The sequence below is a fragment of the Xenopus laevis genome, chromosome 2L (genome assembly GCF_017654675.1).
Source record: "Xenopus laevis strain J_2021 chromosome 2L, Xenopus_laevis_v10.1, whole genome shotgun sequence".
NCBI classification, from domain to species: Eukaryota; Metazoa; Chordata; class Amphibia; order Anura; family Pipidae; genus Xenopus; species Xenopus laevis.
The window spans coordinates 42,817,980-42,844,164 of record NC_054373.1 but is presented as its reverse complement, the minus strand read 5'-3'; the positions used below and the strand labels follow the sequence as shown (position 1 = coordinate 42,844,164).

At 39.0% G+C, this 26,185-nt stretch overlaps 2 protein-coding genes across 3 annotated transcripts; one reads left to right on the top strand and one right to left on the bottom strand.

Moving 5' to 3' along the window:
• Positions 1-593: 593 nt before the first annotated feature.
• casp1.L (caspase 1 L homeolog) lies at positions 594-16,118 on the top strand. Its single transcript, NM_001087754.1, is given in 9 exon segments — positions 594-642; positions 3,918-4,178; positions 5,693-5,752; positions 6,856-6,923; positions 9,573-9,746; positions 11,769-12,027; positions 13,693-13,809; positions 14,778-14,887; positions 15,251-16,118. Coding segments are annotated over 9 exon segments (1,161 nt in total). The 5' UTR covers positions 594-635; the 3' UTR covers positions 15,356-16,118.
• Positions 16,119-16,521: 403 nt separating this feature from the next.
• Positions 16,522-26,057, bottom strand: abhd11.L (abhydrolase domain containing 11 L homeolog). 2 transcript variants are annotated; one of them, XM_018245345.2, is made up of 7 exons: positions 25,617-26,057; positions 23,651-23,755; positions 21,930-22,065; positions 19,668-19,841; positions 18,404-18,574; positions 17,351-17,532; positions 16,522-16,869 (listed from the first exon to the last, which is right to left on the bottom strand). In XM_018245345.2, the coding sequence occupies exons 1-7, from the start codon at positions 25,631-25,633 to the stop codon at positions 16,731-16,733; spliced, it is 924 nt and encodes a 307-aa protein (XP_018100834.1). In that variant the 5' UTR covers positions 25,634-26,057; the 3' UTR covers positions 16,522-16,730.
• Positions 26,058-26,185: the final 128 nt, after the last annotated feature.

Sequence of the window (26,185 nt, the reverse complement as noted above, 5' to 3'; positions counted from 1 at the left end):
TCCTATTCTACAAATAAAAAACATTATATTACATTGGCTTCAACCAAAACCCCCATCAATCACTTATTGGCTGAATTAAATAAACCGCATGTTGCCACTCATAAAACTTACATATGAAGCACGTGGCTCCTCAACTAAATTTGATAGGATATAGGAGGGCTGACTTAAGGGGCACCTTATGTCCATGGACCTATAAATGTACACTGTATGTACAGTATATGATAACTCTTGTGCACATAAGTAGAAATACATGTAAGGCTATCCCTACTCATGCGAAGACTGAACACAGTTAAATGTGTTAATCAGTTACTTTGCCAACTGTTACATAAAATCTTTAAAAAAAAGAATTAAGAAATAACAGTAAAATCACTTAACTTTTTTTTATTCATATATAGTGGAAAGCTGTTTAGAATTACAGTTTCTTTCATTAAAAAAAATGTATTTTTTAATATTTTGGTGGATTTCCCTTTAATAGGCAGGGCTAACATTGTTTTTTTCTTGGCCAATCAGCACAAGACAGACAGATATATTTTTTTAAATGTTTTATTTCCGTCTTACTGTGTGTAACTTATGCTGGAGCCGAGCTCAGGTTATTTATCCTGTGTACATTATAGCTGCATTGCTGCTCGCCAGATATGACAGGTAAGTGCCTGTGCAATGACTTACTATAAAACAAGCAACAAGTTTCTTTTGCATTCAAGAAATAAAATAGTTATTTTCTGCCTCTCCACCCAGTTCTTCCTGCTTCTTTCTCTAGATACAGGTTTGTATTTTCAGTTTCTTTTCTACTACTGAGCATGTTTGTGTGCTACACTTCCCCAGTGCTGATTCATTTAGCCTTTCTTCCTTTGTCCTTGCTCTCTAAACCACCAGATCCTGTTTAGTAACATATTACGTTTTCCTGTTCATTGCAGCCTTATCTTTACAACAAAATTAGCCTGGTTTTGAAATTCTATACATAGTAATAGAACAGTTCATCTATACATTTTAAGCCACATTTACTCTATGCATTGCAGGGTGCAAAGTGCATGTTTCGTGCCCATGAGGGTATAACTTCAGGGCCCCTCAGAAACAATTTTTCATGCTCACTCACCAATATGACATTGCATGAGACTTATGATGTCCACAAAACCATCATTCCCCACGATATTATGGACACTGCAGGTCACCTGTAATGACCCCCCTTACCTCTTCTGGCATGAGCATGTTCTCCTAGGACCCCTGTTTGTTGGGTCTGCACCTTTTATTGTTATAGCCACTGGATGCAGGTGGAGGCAGTCCTCTCTTAAAGGACAACCAAATCCTTGCTAATAAAAACCTCTACCCCACTACCCTACATAGATCCCCTCTCCTCCCAGTCTAGGTGGTACCTTTGGTAATTGCCCCTAACTATTTACTTACCCTCGTGCAGATTCAGGGCACCGGAGTTCACGGGCGTTATCTACTTCTCTTTGGTAATCTTTGGGAAGAGAGCAGCGTACCGGCGCATGCGCAGTTGGAGCAATCTTCTGTTTCTCAACAACTGCGCATGCGCCAAAAGTCACAGTAATTGCAGAAGCGCTGGAAGAAGACCCGAAGCAAAGTTGCACTCTAGCAGCATAGCTTACTATTCCCTGATTGGGGAAAAGTCTAAAGGTGGCCATAGATGTAACAAATATGATCTTTCCTGCGACCATTGTTCACAAGAAAGATGATTTATTTTCAATTCAGGCATTTAGAGCTGAATCATCAGATATACAGGTATAAACAATAAAATTCTACCTGTATCTGACGATTCAGCATTAAACAGTGGCCAATGTTTGGGTGCCAATCAAAAATTTCAGACCTGGCCAATTGGCAAGCCAATCGATAGCCAAGTCTTTTGGCAATATCAGTTGGTTTGTCTCCCACCAATCATGCACCAAATGTCACAAGAAACTTAATTTCATACAATAATATCTGTGCGTCTATGGCCATCTTAAGATGCCAGTTAGATGAAGGTTGCAGTAGTTTAGGCAGGATTGGATGAGGGTATATTTGAGTGTTTTAGAAGCTACTTGAGGGGGAAGGGATGACAATGTTGGTAAGGAAAAGTAACAGGTTTTGATTATGGTATTTCTGTTACTAGAGTGAGTGGAGACTCAAAGAATTATAAATGGGAAAGAAGAACTGGGTTTAGGTGAAAAAATTATTAGCTCTTAGTTTTTGTGCCGTTCAAATTGAGATGGGATTGGTTTATCTAGCACATAGGCGGATATAAGTCACATTCAAATAATATGACAATACAAAGGAATGTATGGGGTCTCCCAAGACAATATAAGCAGAGAGAACAACAGAAGGTTGAGCCATTAGGCACTAGTGAACTGGAAACATGGTTCTGTTCCCCTAAAGAACAAAGAAGGATCAGTTAGGTTAAACGTTAATTAGAGAACCATAGTGCAGCTTGATTATTCAGAGAGAATGGAGAATTTGTCTTCTAAGGCATACCACTACAGGGTCGACTGCAAATGATAAACACAGGTAAGCTTCAAGCCCAATGTACTCCAGGTTATAGATTCCATACCTGTATTTACATTTTTTGCTATGGTGTTTGATATCTGGTTGATAGGGTTTAATTATCCTAGCAACCAGATGCCAATGTTGAAGTCACAGAGGACTGGTAGAATAGGGGCTAGAAAATAAACCAATTAAAAATAAGATCAACAATAAAACTGGACCTTCACAGTTGATCACTCATTTGTTGTTGCCAGGGTCAGTGCAGTTTTGTTGCAATATTGCTTAGAACAGATCCATCTATTCCATACAATAGGTTAATATTGTCTTTTTAACAGTCCTTGCTGATAACAGTAGTATTTTACCAACACGCATGTATGATTAAAGGACCAGTAACGTCAAAAATTTTTACAAAAAAATTTGTTAGAATACAACAAAAAAAAAACACCAACACAAATTAAAATAGCAAAGCCTTTATAAAGAAAAAACTTACAGAAACTCCACTTCCTGTCCTCTTCATAAACGGCGAAAGGGCGAGCATCCATCTGCAGCGCTCGATTTCTCCTCCTGGCTATACACTGACAGAGTGTCCTCTGCCCGATCGCCTTCTCCAGCTCTTCTTCATCCAGCAGCAGTATGAAGGCAATGTCTCCTGCTCCTCCGCTCCAGGAATGCAGCCCTGACTGCCGACCCCGTGCCCACTCCGTCACTGTCAAGGCAGCTGAAACAAAGCAGCCGCAAAAGAATGCGTCCAACACTGAGCCGGCAGGAGGAGTAAATAAAAGTAAATCATACAACCCCGGCAGGTCCGCATTGAGTGTATTAGGAGGCTGCGTCTGCACCGCTCCAGGGCGAAAGGCTGTCCCCCCCAAATTCTGCCGGTTCATGATTCAGCCAACAGCAGCCCAACAGCAGTTTGGAGGGAGCAGAAGCAGCTGCAGGCGGGGAGCAGCACGGCTCACCAAAAGAAGCTCGTCCTCCTGGGTTTGCCGGCTCAGTGTTGGACGCATTCTTTTGCGGCTGCTTTGTTTCAGCTGCCTTGACAGTGACGGAGTGGGCACGGGGTCCGCAGTCAGGGCTGCATTCCTGGAGCGGAGGAGCAGGAGACATCGCTTTCATACTGCTGCTGGATGAAGAAGAGCTGGAGAAGGTGATCGGGCAGAGGACACGCTGTCATTGTAAAGCCAGGAGGAGAAATCGAGCGCTGCAGATGGATGGTCGCCCTTTCGGTGTTTATGAAGAGGACAGGAAGTGGAGTTTCTGTAAGTTATTTCTTAATAAAGGCTTTGCTATTTTAAATTTTAATTTGTGTTGGTGTTTTTTTTTCGTTGTATTTTTTTTGTAAAAATTTTTGACGTTACTGGTCCTTTAATATTGCTCCACTAACACACACCAACATGATGCCCCCTGTATTATAATTAGAAATGTTTATTTGTGTCTTCCAGCTCAACTGAATAAAGTGCGCAGAGCCATTATAGATGGATGTAACCCTGCAATGATAAGTGATTTACTAGATGATTTGCGAGAAAAAAATGTACTTGTGGACTCCGAAGTGGAACACATCAAAGAGAGCAATAACACAAACAGGGACAGATGCCGGGCCATGATTGACAGTGTAAAGAAAAAAGGAGACGACCCAAGCAATATTCTACTTGAGAGCTTGGTGAAGAATCACAAAACTCTCGCCAAAAGCCTGGGACTCCACGGTATGGACATATCCTACTTATTTCCATACTTGTTAGTCAAAAAAATGTAAAGTGAAGGGTCAAGAGAGATTGACTGGTGGTACATCAGTAGTTTACCACAGTGTAATGTATCAGCTTTGGTTCAGTTAAAATAATATTTTCATTAACACACACTATAGTGAATACCGTAGTGGTAAAAAAAAATATTATGAAATGCATTCCACCATGTTCACACTTTTTCTTATACTCCAAATGATATTTAATTCATATATCTTGTTATCCTGGATTATCCTGGTTCAATGAGAAAAATAACTGGTCCCGAGGAAGTTTGATTAATGAGCTCATTAACTATGTGCAGAGCAGGACGCAAAGTGCAAAAAATGTGCGCAATCCACCACGGTTTTTGGATCAGCCTTATGGGTAATGTCCCTGTCTGTCTGTTTGCCCCTGCAGAGTTAGAGAAGGACGAGCTATGTTCAGTAGGCTGCACTGGGAGCATCTCCTACTGTTGTTCAGCTTTTGTTTGAGCATATAGACTCAAACACCTTTTTTTTCTGTGACCCATTTAGGGTCCAGTACTGTGCTTATCGATCTTAGATGAGCCTTTTATTTTCAGCCAATTTAAATGAGGACATTAAAAATCATGATACTTGATGTAGGGCAATGACACATGGGGAGATTTGGATCCCACGTTAAAATTTTTTTACAGATCTCCCCAAAAATGGCTTTCCATTCACTTACCTTGTAATCTCCCAAGGAAACTACTTTAATATCATAGAAAAAGGCCTGCTCCTGCATTTTTCCACAATTAAGGCCACACAAGGAGATACATCACCCTACAATTAATCTCCTCTAGCACCAGAAACTAATTTCCTCCCAGTGCTTTCCCACTGGCATTAATGTAAATTGCCAGTGGGAACACATCCGTGTCGCTTTGGCTTTCCGAGGTTGCCCAAAGTTTTCTTGCAAGGCACTCCCATTGGTGGGTTACATTATTGCTGGTGGAAAAGCATTTGGGGGAGATTAGCAACATGCTAGACCAGATTAACCACTGGTTGACTAATCTCCTAGTATGTGGGGGCATCAAGCCTATTGGATGCGACTAAATTGGGGTTTGGCAACTGTTCAGGTTTGAAATAGTTTCCAGAGTAGCTGCCCAGGTCTAAACCCCAAGGCAGGATCACCTTGATTGACGTGGCCATCGGCCAATTGCCATGTCATTGCTCTGCTCCATGACATCACCGGACCTGACCTCGACATCACCGGATCTGCCCCATGATGCCACCAGCCCGTCCCTCTTTTCAGACTGTAGGCCAGCAAAAGGTGGCAACCCTAGCTCTTGCATTTTCCTGCAATTAAGCCAAATCGCTAACTAATATGTTAGTTGCTGTACCATGGTAAATACTAAAGCAAAGATATTTTAATTGCATATACTCATATTAAAAAATATTTTTTAATGTGATCAGTTAAGTTGTTTAGAGCAGTTTATGTAGAAGTGCAAAAATACAAATATATATTGGCTTTTTTTATTTCAGAACCTCCTATGGCACCCGTGCCCATTCAAGAACATAATGCGGATACAATTAAGAACAAAGGTAATATACAGGAATAATACAAAAAATTTGCTAATGTTATTACTTAGAATACTTGCCTCTTTCTTAACACATTATTGCTACTCTGTTCAACACCCAGAAGACACTCTGGGGGTCATTTATAAAGTTCACGTAGCGCATATTTATTTGCAAATGGTTGTTTTGCCCATGCTTTTTCATGAACTCTAAAATATTAAACTACTGTGCCCGTCTTTGCGAATTTGCATTTTGACTAAATTTTCGCAAATGAGACGGGCCTGTGCGTGAGTACAGGCACTTCGCGAGGTTGTTGTGCGATAAAATAGCGTTGACAGTAACTTAAATTCACAATCTTCAAAATTGTTTAGAATGTAGAATGGTAGAATGTTTTCTCCGCCACCAAAGTTGTGGCGTAATTCAAATGCAGCAATATTTAAAAAGCTCTTATAGACATTCGCAGTGTGAAAAACAAATTTACAAATCTGTTTGCACACTCTTATTCAGCTTTATAAATATAACCAGACGCAGGGCACATATTTTCACTGCGCGAATCAATCTGCCCTGAGCGAAGTTTATAAATGAGCCCCTCTGTTTCTCGGGAGGGCTCACGCTGTAATAGTAAATGAAAGGTTTCCAGATTGGCAATCTAACACAGTTCACTGATCTTCTATAACCTCGGTGCCAGTGGATCTTAAAAAATGTGTAACTGCTTTATTGCTAAAACTTCACTACAGAATGCCACAATAGATGTTCATAGATTTTACTTCAAGATAATACAGATACTATATTTACTTCATTGATGACATGGGCAGAAGCACAGTAGTAATTAAAACTGTAGTACTCACTTAGCAGATACTTCTGCATCATATTTAGTGCTTCCCACAATGAGCACTTTGTACGTTTTTTGCTACAGGGATATCGTTTTTTTTCTAATTGAGAGCAATCATGGATTATCTTTTCATATGTCCATCTCTCATGCTATTCTAATATTGCTTAAAAATGCATGCTTCATGAATGTGGTGTGGCAATGCAAATTACATCTATTAAAATGTGAATAATGAGATAGGGCTCCAGAATGGGACCCTGACTGTTTAATCCACATTATTCATTCACTTTCCAATTTCTAGACATCAAAGGTGTAATTCCTTGTTCTGCTGAAGAATTCAAGAAAATTCAGGACACTCAAGGAGATAAGGTTAGAGAATATGTTTTATACAGGTATATAGCACTAATCATTATTGGAAGCAAAATCAAGCAGAATGCAAGAATTTCTATGGAACTCAACACAAAGGGGGAAATTTATTAAAGGGTGAATTTTTGCCTCAGAAGGCGCCACACTTCTTGCAACTTTGTCAGACTTTAATTTGGAGCACATCCGCTTATTCATCAAAATGCTAAGTTACGTCTTGCCAGACCAATGCTGGCGATCACCAACAAAAATTTGTCAGCGTGAGCATATCAAAGCGAACACATTAAGGTCAATTTGAATAGTGTGGGTACATATAGGTCATATATATGTCTTTATTAGAGATGTTGGTGAAATTGTTTGAAACAACCCCTTATTAAAATTATAAATGGAAGCAAAATAAAGACTAAAGAGAGCATCTATTGTCCTAGACATGAGCACACCCTAAAACAAATGTGGCATGGATTTCAAATGGTTAAAAAAAATTTCAAGAAAAATAAACAACTTTTAGACATAATCCGACTTTAAAATATGAAAAAATGCCAGCGTTTTATCTTTTTTTTTTTAAATAACTTTTCGGCAAACAGGATCTGATGCCACTGACATAAGATTAAGGAGGATGTAGCTTCATTTTATCAGTTTGTCAGGTATAACGTGGTGAAAAGGGTAACATCATGGAAACTGCACTTTGATGAATTTGCAGAGTAATGATCATTCGCCTTAGTAAAAATTCGCCTGGCAAAAGGGCGCAAAACTTTGTTAGCAATGTACTCTTTCGCTAGAGAATTGTCCTCTACGCTGTTTAGTAAATTGTCGATGTCCCTGCGAAGGCATAGCATAGCACACACAGGCAGAGTAGGACAGGCAAAGTATGGCACACACAGGGAGCATAGAGCAGACAGAGTATGGCACAAACAGGGAGCATAGGGCAGGCAGAACAGAGCAGTAGACAGGGAAACCCATCAGGACCAGTCTAATATGTACTACATACAGTGACACAGTGCTGGTGCCCCATTAGCATTTTGAACAAGATGTGAACAGGTGAACAATGTGGGCAGTTTTAGTCTCAGGTGTGAACAGTACAGGTCTTTAGGGATGGGAACAATAGAGGTGTCACATGTGTGAACAATACACTGAATTTGAGGTTTAAACAATGCAGGGGCCAGTTAATCTCTGCAGTGATACCCTTTACAATTTACACATAGTAAGACATAGCAGGCAGACTTTCATGTGGAGGGGCACACAAGGGGGGCTGCCAGTTGGACAGCACTGCCTTACCTTATATTGCCTTTCATGAAAGATAATTGCCCCCCAAATCCCCACAATGTGTGCAGTTTAGAGACGTCTCTGTCATTTTCACTTTTATATGTCTCCCTGTAGCAGCCACAAATATCTGTAGGTTCTTTTATTCTCATCATTTATGATAGTAAGTCACACCCCTCTCACAAATCATTGACTGGCACAGAAAGGGTTAAATAATATAAAAAAATAAAATATTACCCAAAAAACTCTTTATAATATGGATAACTATAAGGTGGGGTTAAAGGACAAGGAAAGTCTAAAAAAGAATAAGGCTAGAAATGCTGTATCTTGTATACTAAACATAAGCATGAACTTACTGCAACACAAAGCCTAATCAAACAAATTATTTATGCTTTCAAAGTTGGCAACAGGGGGCTGTCATCTTGTAACTTTGTTAAATATCTTTGCCTGACCCTGCACATGCTCAGTGTGGTCTGGGCTACTTAGGGATCGTCATAAACAAAGCTGCTTGAATTCTGCATGGCTGATAAGTAAGGCGGGGACTCCCCCTGCTGTTCATAAGTATGATTGTTTCCCTGCCCAGCAGTTAGGGACCGTCTGACAATTCCTATCCACAGCAGTAAATGAAGGGAGAATTTCACTGCATACAGTCAGGTTTCTTATAAAAACAGTACACATTTTTTAATTAAAGTATATTGGAGATAGGTTTCTTTTTCATTAAAGAAAGTAAAAATGGGATTTTATTTTTTTGCCTTTCCTTGTCCTTTAAAAATTATGAGGTAAATGATTTTATAACCACCAAAACTGAGTTATGGCTGTAAGAAAAACAAGGTTCTCAACAGCTGTTCGACAGTAGCATAACTATATCCCCCCTCTCCTACCAGAAAATGTGCATGACCACTGTAAACTGGCCTCAGCAGGCAGGTACAAGCAGATGGGCAGGGGGGCCAAGTAGTAATTGATGCATGTTGTGCCCCATTGAAGATTATTGTGCGGGGGTGGGGGGTTTACCATATAGTTACACCACTGCTGTTGGACAACTACTTCTCTCATTAACCAGCAGCTTGTTTGAATGTCACCAACATGTATCTCTTTGCAACCAAATGCAATAAAATTCTCACTTTAAAAAAACAAACGTACTTTCCTTTGGAGAGCAACCTACATTTGTTCCGGGGCTCTGATTTCCTCTTACACTCCAAAAAATTCAGGAAAGTTAAAAAGGTGGTTCACCTTTAAAGGGTTGTTCACCTTCAAAACTTTATTCATTTCAGTTGGTTTCACTGAAATAAAGACTGAAATAAAGACTGAAAATAAAGACTTTTTCCAATTACTTTCTATTTTTCTATTTTTCTGCAAATATTCTAATTAACACTAATATAAAATATTTATTGGTAGATTTATGATGTGCGGAAGCGTGAAGGACGGAAGGGCTTGGCTCTTATAATCTGCAATGAAAAGTTTGAGAATCTGAACGAGCGCCATGGAGCCAAGGTTGATCTGGATGGGATGACCAAATTACTAAATGAATTAGGATACCAAGTCCATCCACATACAAACTTGACAAAAACAGTAAGCGTGTCGCTTAATCTTTGGGGTTATGTGACATAACATATGTAAGAGGGGCTAAAGCAGAGGTTCCGATATTGAGAAAAAGTGTGCACAAGTTTAATGCACAAATCCACAGATGGAGCTGGGGTTTCGAATACAAAAAGTTGAAGAATGCAAGATGTTAAAGAGGCCTGTTGCAGCCTTTATTTTGCACTTTGCACAATGCATGGGCCAAGGTGAGGAGGACGAGGAAGAGGACGACGATAACAACTACTTGGGGGGACGGCTTCAGAAATACAAAAAAAAGGTGGGGGGGTACACAATTTTTACCCTTTTCAGGGCTGTCAGGGTTTATTCTTGTATGGATTAAAAATAAGTGTGGGAATCTTTGCCGCCATGTTTGTAGGGAAGGCTTTACAGGGTCACGTTGTTAGGAGATGGACGGCACGTTTGCTTTTGAGGGTCAAGAGGGGTCTCCTCTGATTGGTGACATATTGTGTCACCCATTATACCCGTTCTCTGTATAGTAATATTCTCAGTACTGTTTCAGTTATTGGACTCCTGTAGTTATGCCCCCTCCCTTCTATGTCTTCCTATGTGTGGTGACCGGGCACCTTTATATAGCACTGTCCTTCTTTACCCAGCACTCTCACCTGTACCAAGCCTGTCTCCCTTCTTTGGCCACCCAATTCATTCATTTGTTCAATTGAGATCCACACGTGGGTTCTGTTTGATATCCCCACGGACAATATGGAGTTACCTCTGCTTTGCCATTTGCATATAGTCTGACCCACTCAGCTTCCCGTTATGTTCTGGTCTATATTGGGACTTGCCCTTTCTGTAATTTCCCTGTTTTCTTGCCATAATCTCCTATATTAACCCTGCATCTTAAATGTCATTCTGTCCTTCCAGCGTCCATACCAATGCCCGACATAGTGATAGCAGGAATAAATTGTGTAATGGTTAATATTACTTCTACGCTGTAATATAAGTGGACAGCCTCTATGTAATATAATTGTGGGAGGGGCTATGGCATGTTTCGGGAGGGGGTGTAACCCATATATAGGCAGTCACATGGCAGGAAGACACTCTGTGTAGAGATGGGATATGATCCCCCAGGGTCCCCAATGGATAAACAAAAACCTTTTTTTTTTGTGGGCAGGTGGGCTGTTTCATTTTTTATTTTGCTTGTACCTAAAACAATGTTGTAATTTAGCAGACCTGTTTTAGTATCTTTTTTTTTTCCTCTCAAAAATAACTTTTTTTTTCTGTTTAAAAAAAAAAATTATTTTGATATTGTTTCTCTTTTTGGGGAAATGTAGATTCTTACCGTGTGATAGGAACGCACGGTGAGAGGTTAAAAAACCCTTTTAGTGCATTTTCAGCACTGCGGGAAAAAAAAAGGATGTGAGCTGTGTTACAAAAAATATTTTTTTCCTCTTTTTTTTCGGAATTGCATGGGTTCTCATTTTTGTTTTGTAAAAAAAAAGGGAGGGTGGGGAAAGGTTTTCTGTTCAGTATGAGGTCTATTGTCTGCAATACAAAGGTATTTTCAAGCAATTGGTCACCCACACGGAAAGTAATATGTGAAAAAATTCCGTTAAACACCAAAAAATTCAAGTGTTTTTAAGGAATGACAATATCATGGGTTGTTGCCCTTCACTGAAGAATCCCATTGTATAGTACAGAGCTTATCTGTTATTTACTCTGTATCCTGTGCCTTTTCTCCTTTTTCAGCTTTGAATGGCTGTCCCATGGCTGTATGCAGCTTGTTTTCATAAACAATAGTAGTATTATTAAAGCAAACCATACATATATATTACATTTTCATTACTTTAAAAGATTATATTTTTTTGTTGTTACTGTTTCTTTAATAACATTCACATTTACTACTGCATTGCATCCTTATTAATTAGTAGAACACTATATATATATATATATATATATATATATATATATATATATATATATATATATATATATATATATATATATATATATATATATATATATAGCTCTTTATTATTTTTATTCCCTATTTAGGAAATGGTGAAGGTGATGAAGGAGTTTGCTGCCCAGGAGGAGCATGCAGATTCAGACAGCACCTTCATAGTTCTGATGTCTCATGGAGATAGGCAGGGAGTCTGTGGGACAGACAGCAAGAAGACAGAAAAAGAAAAAGGACAGTATGAGGTGACTAACCTGCTGGAGATCGATGAAATCTTTTCTACATTCAATAATGTCAATTGCTCTAAATTGCGGAACAAACCGAAAGTCATCATTATTCAGGCCTGCCGTGGGGGTAAGTGCACAAAAGCACAAACATATTGTATGTGCAACTTGTACCTTAGTTGAAAAATTGTCCCTGGCATTAACCATGGCATATTTATGCAGAGTAGCACAGCAGAGCTCTTCTGCACCATCTTCTGTATCTTTGGATCCTCTTCTTTTCTTTGGAAATCTGCAGAGCTTTCCGGCACATGCGCTGAAGTCACAAATTCTAGACTGTCCCCAACTGCGCATGTGTGAAAAAGCTCCATGTCAACGCTCACTTCCGCAGCAACTCAAAGACACAGAAGATGTTCCGCTGCGCTACTCTTTTTTTTTTTTCCCCATCATTTTTATTGGGTATATTCAAAACATAAAAGATTTACAATTTAGATTATGTTTAACACAATAAGATGATGCCCATTAAATGCAATTTACAATGCCAAAGTATATAATAATTATATAAAGATGAGCAAGATAATTATATTATCTAGGATAATGAGCTAATAAACCCATAAATTATTATTATTAAATAACCAGATCAACAAAAAACTGCGCTACTCCATGAATATGCCATGGTTAAAGTGGACCTGTCATCCAGACACAAAAATCTGTATAATAAAAGTCCTTTTCAAATTAAACATGAAATCCAATTTCTATTTTTTATTAAAGCATTCATAGCTGTTGTAAGCTCATTTAAAAATCTCAGCTGTCAATCAAATATTGTCTGCCCCTCCTCTATGCCAGTGGCATAGAGGCGGGGCAGAAAATTACTTTCACTTTCCATTCAGCACTTCCTACATGTCACTGCTCTCCCCATATTCCCCCGTTCTCTTTACCGTTTAATTGCGTAGCCAGTGCATGGGGATGCATATCAGGTCCCCCATTCTGGTGCACAAACAAGATTCTGAGATGATGCAAGGCTTGTCTTAATAACACTGTCCACAAAATGGCTGCTGCCTGCTTGCTATAATTATGAATTCCCACACTGAAGGAAACAAGATTCAAATAATCTATATAGTGTAATTAAAGTTAATTTTGCTTGGCTAATGTGATAAAATAGGATTTGGAATGTTTTTTTTTGGGTGACGGGTCCCCTTTAATGCAAGGGACAATTTTTCAACTAAGGTATTATAGACTGAGAAAGCAGGGAGGGGGCCAATGGAGGGAATGGGATGGGGATTTTTGATTAACGGGGGTTTAGTTCTCCTTTAAAGGGGAACTAAACCCTAAAGTTAAAAAAACCCTACCTCCTCCTCCCAGCCTAAGTGTTACCCCGACAAATGGCCCTAACACCTCTGTGCAGATTCAGTCATCGTAGTTCACGCGTGCAATCTTCAGCCACTTCGGTAATCTTCTAAATGAAACCGGCGCTTCTGCAATTTACGTAAGTTTCGAGGCATGTGCAGTTGTTTTGCAAAACAGAAATTTGCTCCAACTGCTCAAGCGCCGCCACGCCGGTCTCATTTGGAAGATTTCTGAAGAGAAGAAGATGGCAGCTGTGAACTCCGATGCCCTGAATCTGCATGGAGGGGTAAGTAAAACGTTAGGGGCATTTGTCTGGGGTAACACTTAGACTTGGGAGTGGAGGGAGGGGGGTCTATGTAGGGTAGGGGGTAGGGGTTTTTTAACGTTAGGGTTGAATTCTCCTTTAAGAGGTTGAAATGCTTCAAAGACTTTATGGTTCATGTCCATGCAGAAAATAAAGGTGGATTATTAGTCCGTGATGATGTGGCTTCGCCCCCTCTGGAAGATGATGGGCTCCATTTTGTCCAGAGAGAGGCAGACTTTATATGCTTCTGTTCTTCAACTCCAGGTACATAAAGAGATGATTACAAATCTGATTCTGAATCTCCTGCAATAGATTCTTGGGTGCTTGTTTTGTCTTTGGGACTGTGATTATAGAATTTCAGGCATTCCCCTGTGCCAAATATTTTATATGTCGGATGGAAAGAACAAATATCACTTGAGTGGTTTGTGATAGGTGCTTTTGCATAAACAGAAAAACATCCCACCCTCACACTGTGTCATTACACGACTTCTAAACCTAACTAGCTCCAGAGACAAGTTCCATCAGCAAAACATTAGGGGGCCTATTTATTATGCTGTGTAAAATTAAATTTGCAGAAAAAAAACGATGTAAATAGCTGTGTAAAATAAACAGCAAATTTATCAAGGTGCGTTTTATTGTATGCCATGTGAACGCCCACTACTTCTGGCCTGTGTAAGTTCTGGCAGAAGTCGCTCAAAGAAAAATTACGCCACATTACACAGCGATGCTTGGCGATGTGTGGCGAATTATTACTGCTTTTTACACCACATAATAAATATGCCCCAGGAATTGTCTCTAAACTACTATTATTATTAGTTATGAAAGGTTTATGCTAGACACACAGAGGATGATTTTGGGAATATCTCATCAACCGAGATGCAGGCTGATTGGCCATATTGTCTATAAGCAGAATTTGCCCACATATTTTTGGCCACGTTTGGCAATGGGCTTTTTACAGTAATTGCTTAAATACATTCATTTGTATTCACCCTAGCACATGCCTTATGTGGCAAAGCCTGGGTTCACATTGCTCTTCAGCTGGGCCTCTGATATGTGTAGATAGGCAGGTGGCATCACACACACATCCCATATCCACCCTCTTTGACACAAACACTTCCACAGGTTACACGTTATTTACATTTAATTCGTGTTTGTAAGTAAGACATGTTTGGCATTCTCTACTTCCCATATTGTGGGAGCTCATGAATACTCTGTATGTCCACATTCAACAGACACTGTTTCTTGGAGAGATCCTACAAAGGGTTCCGTGTTCATCACACATCTGATTGAGAAAATGAATGAATACGCTCATTGCCAACCACTGGGGGATATCTTTCTTGAAGTAAGTACCTTATAATGTTATACAATGTGAGTGTGTGTGTGACTTATATCAGTGCGGGTGCGCTGATGTGCAATTCATTCGGTGCCAATCAATTGCAGTTTTGGCATGATGTGCAACTTGGTGAGGCTTGGGCAGGATAAGTATGGGAAAAAGAAACTGAAAAGCACTGTCCTAGACATGGCTGTAGCTCTTCCAATAATGAAACTTAAAGGGTAATTAAGTTTTGTTTCTTTTGACCAATTCAGTGTTTTGGTGGTTGGAGGCTGCAGTTTAACACTATGTTTACAGTTTTTTTGTATTTTACTATATTCTTGATGTGATGAAAACTTATCATAAATATTCTGTTCTTGTACCACCATATAGGTGCAGTCCTTGTTTAAGGATAAATGCCCAAACTCACGCTCACAGATGCCCACACAAGAGAGATGTACACTGACAAAGAAATTTTACCTTTTCCCAGGCTACTAATGTAAGGAATTAATGAATGGATTAAAGAACATCAAGAGCTTTTTGTTTAGGTTTTTTCCCTCTGCAGCAAAATGGGTTAAAGAAGAACTAAAGACTAACTAAAGATGATAGCCAGAAATGTTGTACATTATGTTTTGTGCTTCTGTACCAGCCCAAGGCAAACACAGCCCTTTAGCAGTAAAGATCTGTGTCTCCAAAGATGCCCCAGTAGCTCCTCATCTTCTTTTCTGCTGATTCACTGCACATGCTCTGTGCTGCTGTCACTTACTGAGCTTAGGGACCCACTTACAATATATAGTACACATAGAATATAATTGTCACAATATAAGGCTTTATTAATACAGATAATTACTACATCGCAGCTCAGAAACCAGTGCAATTAGCATCAGAATTTAACAATCAGCCCTGTAGCATCTGTTTATATTACAGACAAACCCCCCTAAGCTTAGCTTCTCAACAGCTGCTCAGAGCCCACCGAGTATGTGAAAGTCGCAGACACTTTTCAAGATGGTGACCCCCTGTGACAAGTTTGAAGTTCTGGATCATTGCTGCTATTGACAAGCTGAAACTTTAGGCTGGTGCAATAAGTTCAGTATATAAAATATGGCATTTTTGGCCATATTCATTTTCAGGCTTTAGTTCTCCTGTAAGTGTTTAGGGGTGTCTCTTATTCCTTACAACATGACGGTAGCATTTAAACATTTTTACCACTGTGCCTTAAAATAATGAGCAATATTAAAATAAAAATACATTTTTAAAAAGATATGACTGTTTACAATTTGATAACATTTCATAAAGTAAATACTGAACCTTGGTTTCAGTCTGAAGGCTAAATCCTCCCCTGCTGCTTACTTGCAGCTTTTAAGAGAGAGTGATTGCCCTAATCTGCCTGTGAGTTGTGAGTCTGGTAGGGGGTTTTTTCTGGGGGGTTTGTTAGCATTTGGAAATTTTTTTGGTGTGCTACCACGATCTTAAAAGTTCTTTTAGCAACATGGGTGTGGTTTAAAAACAGGGAGTGGCCAACACTGGTGTTGATTATTGGCCATCCACCAAGAACTCCAGCCAAATTCCAGCCCTCGGTACCGCAGAAATCGGACAGCACTGGTTTACACAGAATGATTTTAAATTTTTCCAACTCAGCCAAGAATTACCAGTGTTTTCATAAATATGTTTGAGGTAGCTTAATGCTCTTTCATCAAGGCAAAGTTTGCTTTTTATTCTCTCATACAGTTCGTCAATCCGTCTTCCAATTCCCTCATTAGTTCAAGCATCAGACAAACATTCCCACTGAATGATGCTTTTTCCTAAAGAAACATGGCAGCGGTTCCCTGTATCACTTCTCCTTGTGTTTTGATGGCACATTTTCCCAGGTAGCTCAGGCTGACTCCACGAAGTTACAGATAGCATTGAGGAAGTCATGGGTTTTGTCAGCATGTACCCAGTGCCCTGCTCCAAAAATATACTCAACATTGGCAAAGGGGAAGAGTCTCTCTATTTCAGGATAATTCTCTGAGCTGTCAAAAACAAAAAACACAACTTAATAGCTAAGTTTGCGTAACCTTAAACATTCATTATGAAAGACAAGTTGTGGGTTAATGGGCTAAGAAATAAAGATGCATGCGCTTTGGATATTAGGGTTCAGGTTTTTAAACAATTATATAGATGGCTAGGGTAGTGTGTGAATCTACAGAAGTAGGCACATATAAGTTATGCCACTGCTGGTGTCTAAAGTGCAATGCAACTGTTTACAAATATTAATTTTGATGTTTTTGGAGGTTGTAAATGAATATTGAGAAAGAAAATATGTTTGTGTGTGTGTCTTAATAATGTATAAGTATATAAGCACTTGCAACAAAGGTAAGGATGCTAAAGAAAATGTAACATCTGCACTTCTGTATGTGATACCCAAGGTTCACCAACACTTAACCTTAATTTCAGTTCTAGAACTATTGAATTACGTCCTGCAAGTACAGGACTGGGGACAGGGAAGCTCACCTGATATAAGGAGAATTTGCTCCTCCCAGAAATAGGACGGGTCCAGGATAAGGCTCCTGAAATTCTGGGAAATCTAAGAGATCCTGCAAATGGCGACTTATGACTTCCAAATTCACTCTCCATTTGAACGTTCCATTCTCTTGCACCAAATTAGTGAGTAGGAACTGGCGAATTGAAGCTTCCTGTAGGTAAATAACAAAGTACATCTGTTTGTGAAGAGATATTGTGACTGTCAGATCTGTGGGGAATTTCACTGTCCATATTTTGAGCTGAAGCACCCAGAGACTAAAACACAAATTATGTTCAGCTCAAGATGTTCTGTACCTAAGCGTTTAAGTATGAATCTGCCCACATTTTGACAACTTTGTGCCAAAACATATTTTTAATATTATAACATAATTTTAGAATAGTCATAATGTGACCTGAAGTCTTGTGACCGCCATTACTGCACTTATTCCCATGGACAGACACTCAATCATTTATTTTGCTTACACTGTCCATTCTTGCTGGCTGATTTTAAATAAACATTTAAAGTTCTACATACAATTTATAGATATTCATAAATTCACTTATACAGTTCTTAAAGCTTTAGGGCAATGACAGGCGGGCTGCTTTGTAGACCATGGGAAATCTCTCCTGCAGGTGACAAAGCACCTGAAAATACCCTGACATCTGGATCAATGCAATTGAAGTGTCATGCCAGTCATGAAGTTAGAAAAGCTTATATGGTTCATAAATGACGATGAAGCTTGTGTTATAGGAAACCTTTAATAAATATCAGTAGGTTTAAATTACAGTAGAACCTATGTAGCTTTTTGGGAAATCTGATGAAATTGCAAATACAACCCCAAGCTAATCACAGACCTTCTTTGAAAGGAAGGAAGGTAACCAAACGGTCATCACATACAGCCAAGTCTTTAGCGGTTTATTTGTTGTTAACCAAAACTGTATACATTAAATACTCATATCCAGATGGAACCAGAGTGCTAAATGTTAGCAAAAGTATGAACCAGTATAAACAATCGGATAGGAAGGTAATTGCTGTTAATATACCTTTACTGTAGAACTCAGCTGCTCATCTGCCAGTCTTCTGGCTGTGGAACGAGGCATCTTCTCTTCAAAATGTACTTTCTGCATGGCCGCTATGTAATGTGGGAAGCCAGTCTGAGGAACAGTTGGTGCAGGACTTATGTCCACTGATACTAAACGCTCCACAAGCTTAGGCTGCAAAATAAAAAGATAGCTGTGAAGTTAAAAATAAAAAAGTGCTGAATCTATTATGGGGTCCAGCATTGGGAATTCCTGCAGGAAAAAGACAGGAGACCATAAAATCACCCCTAACAAAGGCTTGTACCCCACCTTATTCCACATCCTTTAGTAATAATGATACACTGAAATACTTGTATTAAACTAGCTATAACTGAGAATTTACTTCAATTTATGTAAAATGACTTCTGGTTGCAGATATAGAACAACCTATGCATTTTTTGTTTCTTTTTAGAACCTGTCTCTGGTGCCCGATTAATTTTAGTACAAATGGCAATACATCATCATCATTTATTTATATAGCGCTGTCAAGATACGCAGTGCTTTACAATCTATTAGGTCCACACAGGAAGCACACTTGTGTAACTGACAGATTTGTCAATTACTGGCTGAAAAAACACTAATTTCCTACCCTTTCCTCCAACTCCAGTGCAACTGGGACTAATTTACTAACATGGGTACTAAACTGCAATAGTACATATTACCAATAGCAATCAGAGCTTTGCTTTTATTATGTTGGCTTTGAAGAAGTTTTCTAACTTGGACTCTTAGTCTATAAGCCTCATTGTTTTTTCCCCAATGATGTATTTGTATTGATTGCATTTTAAAGATTTGAAAATAAAACAACATTATGCCACATATGATTTTGTCTTTAAAATGCATATGCAGAACTGAATGTAATATTTCAAGATTTTAAGGAAGGTAATTAATGGGCTTTGTCGAAACTAGTGACATCAAACTAACAGGTCTTGGTTAAGCATTTCTAGGCACCTTGGCTTTGGAACTTCTGATTATACAGTATATGGAAATCCATACTTGTATTCGTTTGTGAAAGTTCTCATTCATCCAGGTCATGGCATATCTATAGAAATAAGTCAAATCAACTGGACTTGCTGTGTTTTTTCTTGAAGACGTTTCAACAGTCATCCAACTAAGAAAGCCAGTTGGATGACTGGTGAAACTTCTTCAAGAAAAAACACAGCAAGTCCAGTTGATTTGACTTATCTATAGACATACTTGTACTCATTTATAACACAGTTTTGCTACTTACTTCCTGCAGTGCCACAGTCATTGCAGTCTTGCCTCCCATGCTATGCCCAATAAGAACGCAGTTAGTGATCTGAAGCTGGTGCAGGATCTGGCATACATCAGCACTCATTGCAGGGTAGGTCATAATGTCATCATGAGGGCTACAGCCATGGTTGCGGGCATCCAGAGTTAACACCTATCAAAACCATTGAACACAAACAGATGGTGAGAAGGCAATTAAACTACAAATCTACATTTTTATTTATCACTTTTCTGTTTTTTTTGTTGTTGTTTTTTTTTTTTTTACCAAATTTGACATCTTTTCTGTTCACAACTAATTTTATTTGGCACTGTCCCTTCTGTTTTTCCCATATAACACAACCCCTGTTGTTCTTTCATTCCTTTTTTGTGATTACAGCTTAACCATATCTTCACCATCTGGATTCTGGAACTTTACTTGGCAGGCAAGAAAAGTATCTGAACGCAATACTTCGTAATATTGTTATTAAAGGCAGGGCCGGATTTACATAGTGGGCACCCCTAGGACCACTGCCGTTCGTCGCCCCTGTCCCCTGTCCTTTATTCGTGCAAATTATCATCTGCACTGGAGCAATGGGGAAATCTAAAAATGATTGTATCTCCAACGTATCCCTAGTGTTTTTGAACAAATGTGGGCGTGGTTGGACAGCTGCCCCCCTAAAATCCTGCCGCCCTAGGCTCACGCCTAGGTGGCCTTTCCACAAATCCAGGCCTGATTAAGGGGCAGATTTATCAAAGGTCGAGTTGTGTTTTCCCGAAACATTTGAGTTTTTTTAGGGTAATTTTCAGTCAAAAGCTCAAATTTTAGGGTTAAAAAAAGAAATTATTAGAGTTAGAATTACTAGAGTTATTGTAAAAAAACAATGAAAGTTTTTGATATTTATTATATCCCTGGAAATAGCTTGAATCTGAAAATACACCATCTAAAACCGGTCAAGGTCATGTAAAAGTCAATGGCAAATTTTCAGTGGGTTTCGCTCGAAAACTTGATTAATTTGAGAATTTTTTTCCAGCTTGAATGGCTGCCCCCATGACTACACAGCAGCTTGTTTATATAATCTATACAAGTCTTAATGAAGCAAACACACCAGTTTTACCAGTGCATGCTAACAGAATTTTTGGTGTTACTGATCCTTTAATATACTAATGTAATTTCCATGCTGATTGAAAGAAGTTAAGTACACAACATACAAGGCATTTTATCATCTGGCTAAGCTAAAAAATATAAACCACACTTTGGTTCTTCTAAAACAAAATCAAAGTTAAACTTCATAAACTAACCCCAATTGAAGATCTAAAACAACTTACAGTATATATTCATTAACCCTGGCATATAGCTGTAGATTAGCTGTTAAATACAAGCCAATATTAACTAAAGTTGTGTTCTTAGAAACAGAATTGCTTCTGCCATATCATCCTTCATAGAAGCTGTTGAACCTGATTTGATTATTTTTGGTGACCCTGAATCCGCAACACTGACTCTACAGCTCTGAAAGTCAAGGCAAAATAAGGTTGCAGAGGGAAGTTCCAACTTCAAGAGTATTATTATTTCAAGAGTTTGCAAGTCTGTTTGTATATGTTGTGGTTTATTAAAGGGGGACTATCGTGAAAATTAAAACTTAAAAAACGTCATCATACTGAAATAAGAACTTTCTAAATATGATCAGTTAAAAATTCTGTAGAATTTATAAATCAATCAAGTTTATCTTTACTATTCCTCTCTCAGCATCTGTTTCTCTTCCTCTTGTCTTCACACTGGAGTTGGGTGTCAGATTTTTATTAATAGTTCATTCAAATATATCTTTTACAGGGGCTCCCATTCCAAGCAGATGTATTAAAGCTCACTCAAATAACTGATTCCATGACAAACAAAACCTAACAAAATAAGTGACTTTGGCATAAACCCTGCATGTAGGGAAACAAGATTTCTGGTGATTTTAAAAGAGTGAGCAAAATAACCCCCTCCCCAAAGACTATATTCAAAATCAGACTTCCAACTCCTGCATGAAGACAGAATGAAAAGAAACAAGTGCTGAAAGAAGAGTAATTTTGACTTGATTATATTTAGAAAATGTCTTATTTTAGTATGATGAAACATATATTATTATGTGTAGAGTGTGTGTATATATGTGGTGGGTAGGCTGTAGATGTATTGTGTATACAATTTAAAATCTGTATGAGGTTGGGTATCTCTAGTAAGAGCACATACTATTTTTATTGTCCTGATATATGTGTGTAGCCATACCTTTCTGCCTGTCTTGCGCACCAAAGCTCGAGCAATTGTCTGAAAGTTAGATTTGCTGCCAAACAGCCCATGAAGTAACACCAGAGGGGGACCAAGAACACTTCCATCATACAGATCATAAGACAGGTCCACCACTCTAAGGATGAAGGGATGAAGAGGAGAGTTTGGTCAGTGCATGCTAGAATATAACATAGATCCAAGATTACTAACTATTATTTCTCCTCTAAAGGAATAACAGAAAGATGGAAATAAGACAAAGATGTATGAGCTTCTTAAAGAAGCCTTCTACTCTATAACATTTTTTGGAAAGAAAAAAAAAGTTCTTGCTCAAACATTTTAAAAAAACACTACTCCAGACAATTTATTGGCACCAAGAATAGGTAGAACAAGAATAGGTTTTCATTATCAGCTTTTTATTTTTTTTATCTGGCTCCCCTTGAAGTCAAGGTTGACATAACATATCCTTAAATGTTACAGTAGGAGTAGCAGGGATATGCTCAATGTAGGAAAGTTGCAAAGAAAAAAAATATATATGCAGGGTGCATACATCAAACATATACTGGGATTTTAAGCTCTATACCCCTGGGTGTTTCCAGTCATCCCAATACAACCATCATCTCTTCCTTCCCAATTCCTTTGCCTTCAAGCTGCCATTTCCGCTACAATAAAAATCTTTTCCGTTGCTTTAATCTTCATCATTTAATATCTTTCTCCTTCCACATTAGTCTTGGGCCCCATTTCAGACCATACTACTGTCACTTCCAGGATATAGACTCTTAGCAAAGAGATACACCTGCTTATCCAAATGGTTTTACCACTAACACATGTTTACCCCCACACAGAAGCAACACATATTTGGGGTTTCTTTGAACACTTTCAACTTCATTATGCTACATAAAAACCATCCTGGCATCCTCATAATCTTCTATACTGCTTCACTCTCACCTTGCACCCCTAACTGTTGACCAAATGGGCACACTGTTGCTCGCCTTTCAGCCAAAACATCTAAGAATCTCTGGTCATTGAATAAGGTAACAGACCTGTAAGAGAAATAATAGCAGACATGACTTCCTTACAATCTTAAGCCCTCACATAAATTCAGCGTTGCTCTATTGCTTCAATATCATATACTGCTGTGACTGTATGTAATAAATATCCCAATGGCTCTGAAGCTCAGATTTAGCCTTTCAATACAACCAATTGTCACCAATGTAAATGGATAACCTGTAACTGACCCTCTAAATGCCAAAACCAGCATCACCTTTCTAAGAACGTTATCCTTTGCCTTAGCTACTAATGTCCAGCACAGACTGAAAGCCATTCTCCAGTGTCCACTGGTGCTTCAACTTTCTCTCACTTCTTGATCTTACAACACTTGAAAATCCCCAATCATTTCTCCGATAAAATGTGAACCTACTGAGTAGAGCAGCGATTGCATAAACTGCAACAAACCTCTCCCCTCTGTTGGAGGGGTTTCTTACATCACCATTTTATCATTCTTTTCCGTGCTCAGATCAGCATAGTAAAGTAGCACTTAATTGTAACTTTATAACATTGTTGTGGCAGGTATTACAGCACAGTTGTTATCTCAATTGGCACTGCAGAATTTAGGATTTCCCTGACTTTCTCTGTTGTTATACAGGCTGTGGACAACCTACCGGCCCCTCCTAGTGTGTACATAAACTTGAATCTATAGCACCTCCTTTACTCGTTCCACTTACCGTGTAGCATGGGTGTTTTTATCAGTTGTTCTGTTCTGACAGAACAATGTTCCAGAGTTGCTGTGGGAATGAAAGGCCCTCCAGTGTTTCCATAGGTGCCAGCCCCTAGAACAATGGAAGCTAAAATCAGAAAACTGTATTAGCCACAGCATTGCACAGTAAATATATTTATTTTATTTTTTTGAACTGTACCAGCAAAAGGTTCTTCAGGCCTGTAATAGTAATGATCCATGTCACAGCAGCTTGCCATGTTTGGATCTTGTTAGAATATAAGTTCAGTAACAGTGGCACTGTAAATGCTCAGTGTGCTCTGGGCTACTAAGAAGGTACACTTGGGGATGTTCAGAAAGTGAGGCTGCATCTGTTATAGAAACTGAAGAACTTACAAGGCTATTAATTTATTCTGATTGTGAATGCACTGGTTTGATCAGCAATGTATGTATATATATTATATACTGTATATTGCGAGTTGGTCCATAAGCTCATGTAACTGACAGGAGCCCAGAGCATATGCTTTGAATCAGCAAAAATGATGCACAGATCTTCACTGCTAAAGGGCTTTGGTGACCTTAGGCTGGTACAGTATAATAACAATACATTTGTAGCCTTCAGAGCATTTTTTTAAATGGGGTGAGTGAAAGCCCCATTTGAAGGCAGGAACAAGTCAGAAGAGGAAGGCAAATAATTCAAAAACTATAAAGAAGAATATATGAAGGCCAGTTAAAACGTTACTTAGAAATAGCCATTCTATAACATACTAAAAGTTAACTTAAAGGAAAACAAAACCCTAAAAATTAATATGGCTCAAAATGCCATAATTTATATAATGAACTTATTGCACCAGCCAAAAGTTTCAGCTTCTCAACAGCAGCAATGATCCAGAACTTCAAACTTGTCACAGGGAGTCACCATCTTGGAAAGTGTCTCACATACTCAGTGGGCTCTGAGCAGCTGTTGAGAAGCTCAGCTTAGGGGTCGTCGCAAATTATCAAGCAGAAAATGAGGTTGACCTGTAATATAAGTTGATTTTACAGGGCTGACTATTAAATTCTGATGCTAGTTGCACTGGTTTATGTGCTGCCATGTAGTAATTATCTGTATTAATTACTAATCAGTCTTATATTGTGACATTTCTATTCTATGTGTACTGTATATTGTGAGTGGGTCTATAAGCTCAGTAAGTGACAGCAGCACAGAGCATGTGCAGTGAATCAGCAAAAAAGAAGATGGGGAGCTACTGGGGCATCTTTGGAGACACAGATCTTTACTGCTAAAGGGCTGTGGTTGCCTTGGGATGGTACAGAAGCCCAAAACATTTTGTTACTTCTTTAGTTACGCTTTAGTTCTCCTTTAAAGCAACTTACTTGCCCCTACCATTACTGTGGGACAGTAACAAAATACTTAAACACAGAAAAAAAGGCCTTGATCTATTTTTTTGAGCTGAGAAAGCTTCACTTCTTAATGTGACAATGTAATAAAAAGACAGTGTTCTAGTAACTCAATACTGCTGATCGGTTGTTATGAATGAATAGACCCAAGTCCGGACTGAGAATTAAAATAGGCCCTGGCATTTCAGGTACACCGAGGCCAATCAGCCCACACAGAGGCCCAAACAGCCCCCTCAGCCCACTAAATACTGACTTTCTATGGGACCTTATAGCAGCCCCTCTGGCCAGTCACTAAATAGGTTTCTGGAGAAGCCAACGTAAGCTCAATGGGCAAAATGGCCTCTGCCTATGAGAGAGGTACGCTTTATTTTTGCTTAGATTTTACACTGGAAATCCTACTCCAACTGACACTCAAAGGGTTCAAATTCATTTTAAAATATAATTACTTTCTGTGTTTTAGAACATTGGAGCCAATTAATAACGTCTTCATTGTTTTGTGTAAACTCAGTGTAAATGGTTCCAGTTAGTTGTAACTAGAATGGACAGGCTATAACAGACATATATATATATATATTTACCTTTTAAAAGTAATCATCTCTGGATGGTTTTGCGTTTCAGATCCTGTCAAGTTGTGGCAGGTCACAGAGACACCATTCTCCCCGGAAGCGCTAAATGAATGACATTCACATACCGGAAACCCGCCCCTCAGAATCACAAATCATTTGCCAGAGCTATAGCTAGAGTTGCCACCCAGGTTTTTCTAGCTACAGTCCGGTTTTGAAACTATCTGGCCGGGTATCTCAGTTCTAAAAAACGGACAAAAATGTTGCTGCTCTGCCTGCCCCTTATCCCCACAGGCACTGCGCAGTTACAATGCTCCCCGTTCTGTTGCGAGTGTTCCCAGCTTCCCCATCTGCCTGTCTGCAACGTTACATGCTGAGGAACCTCTTCCGTGAAATAAGATCTCCTATAGCAACTGAGCACACACTGTTTTGCCCGCCCACACCACGAAACCCTCACAAGCTCCATAAGTACGGAACGCATTTTAGGACATTCTGCGGCGACATACATCCCGTACATAAGTAACTTGCTCAGTCTCCAGCAGAGAGAAGAGACGTCACACAGCTGAATGTTTCCCTGGTTGTAA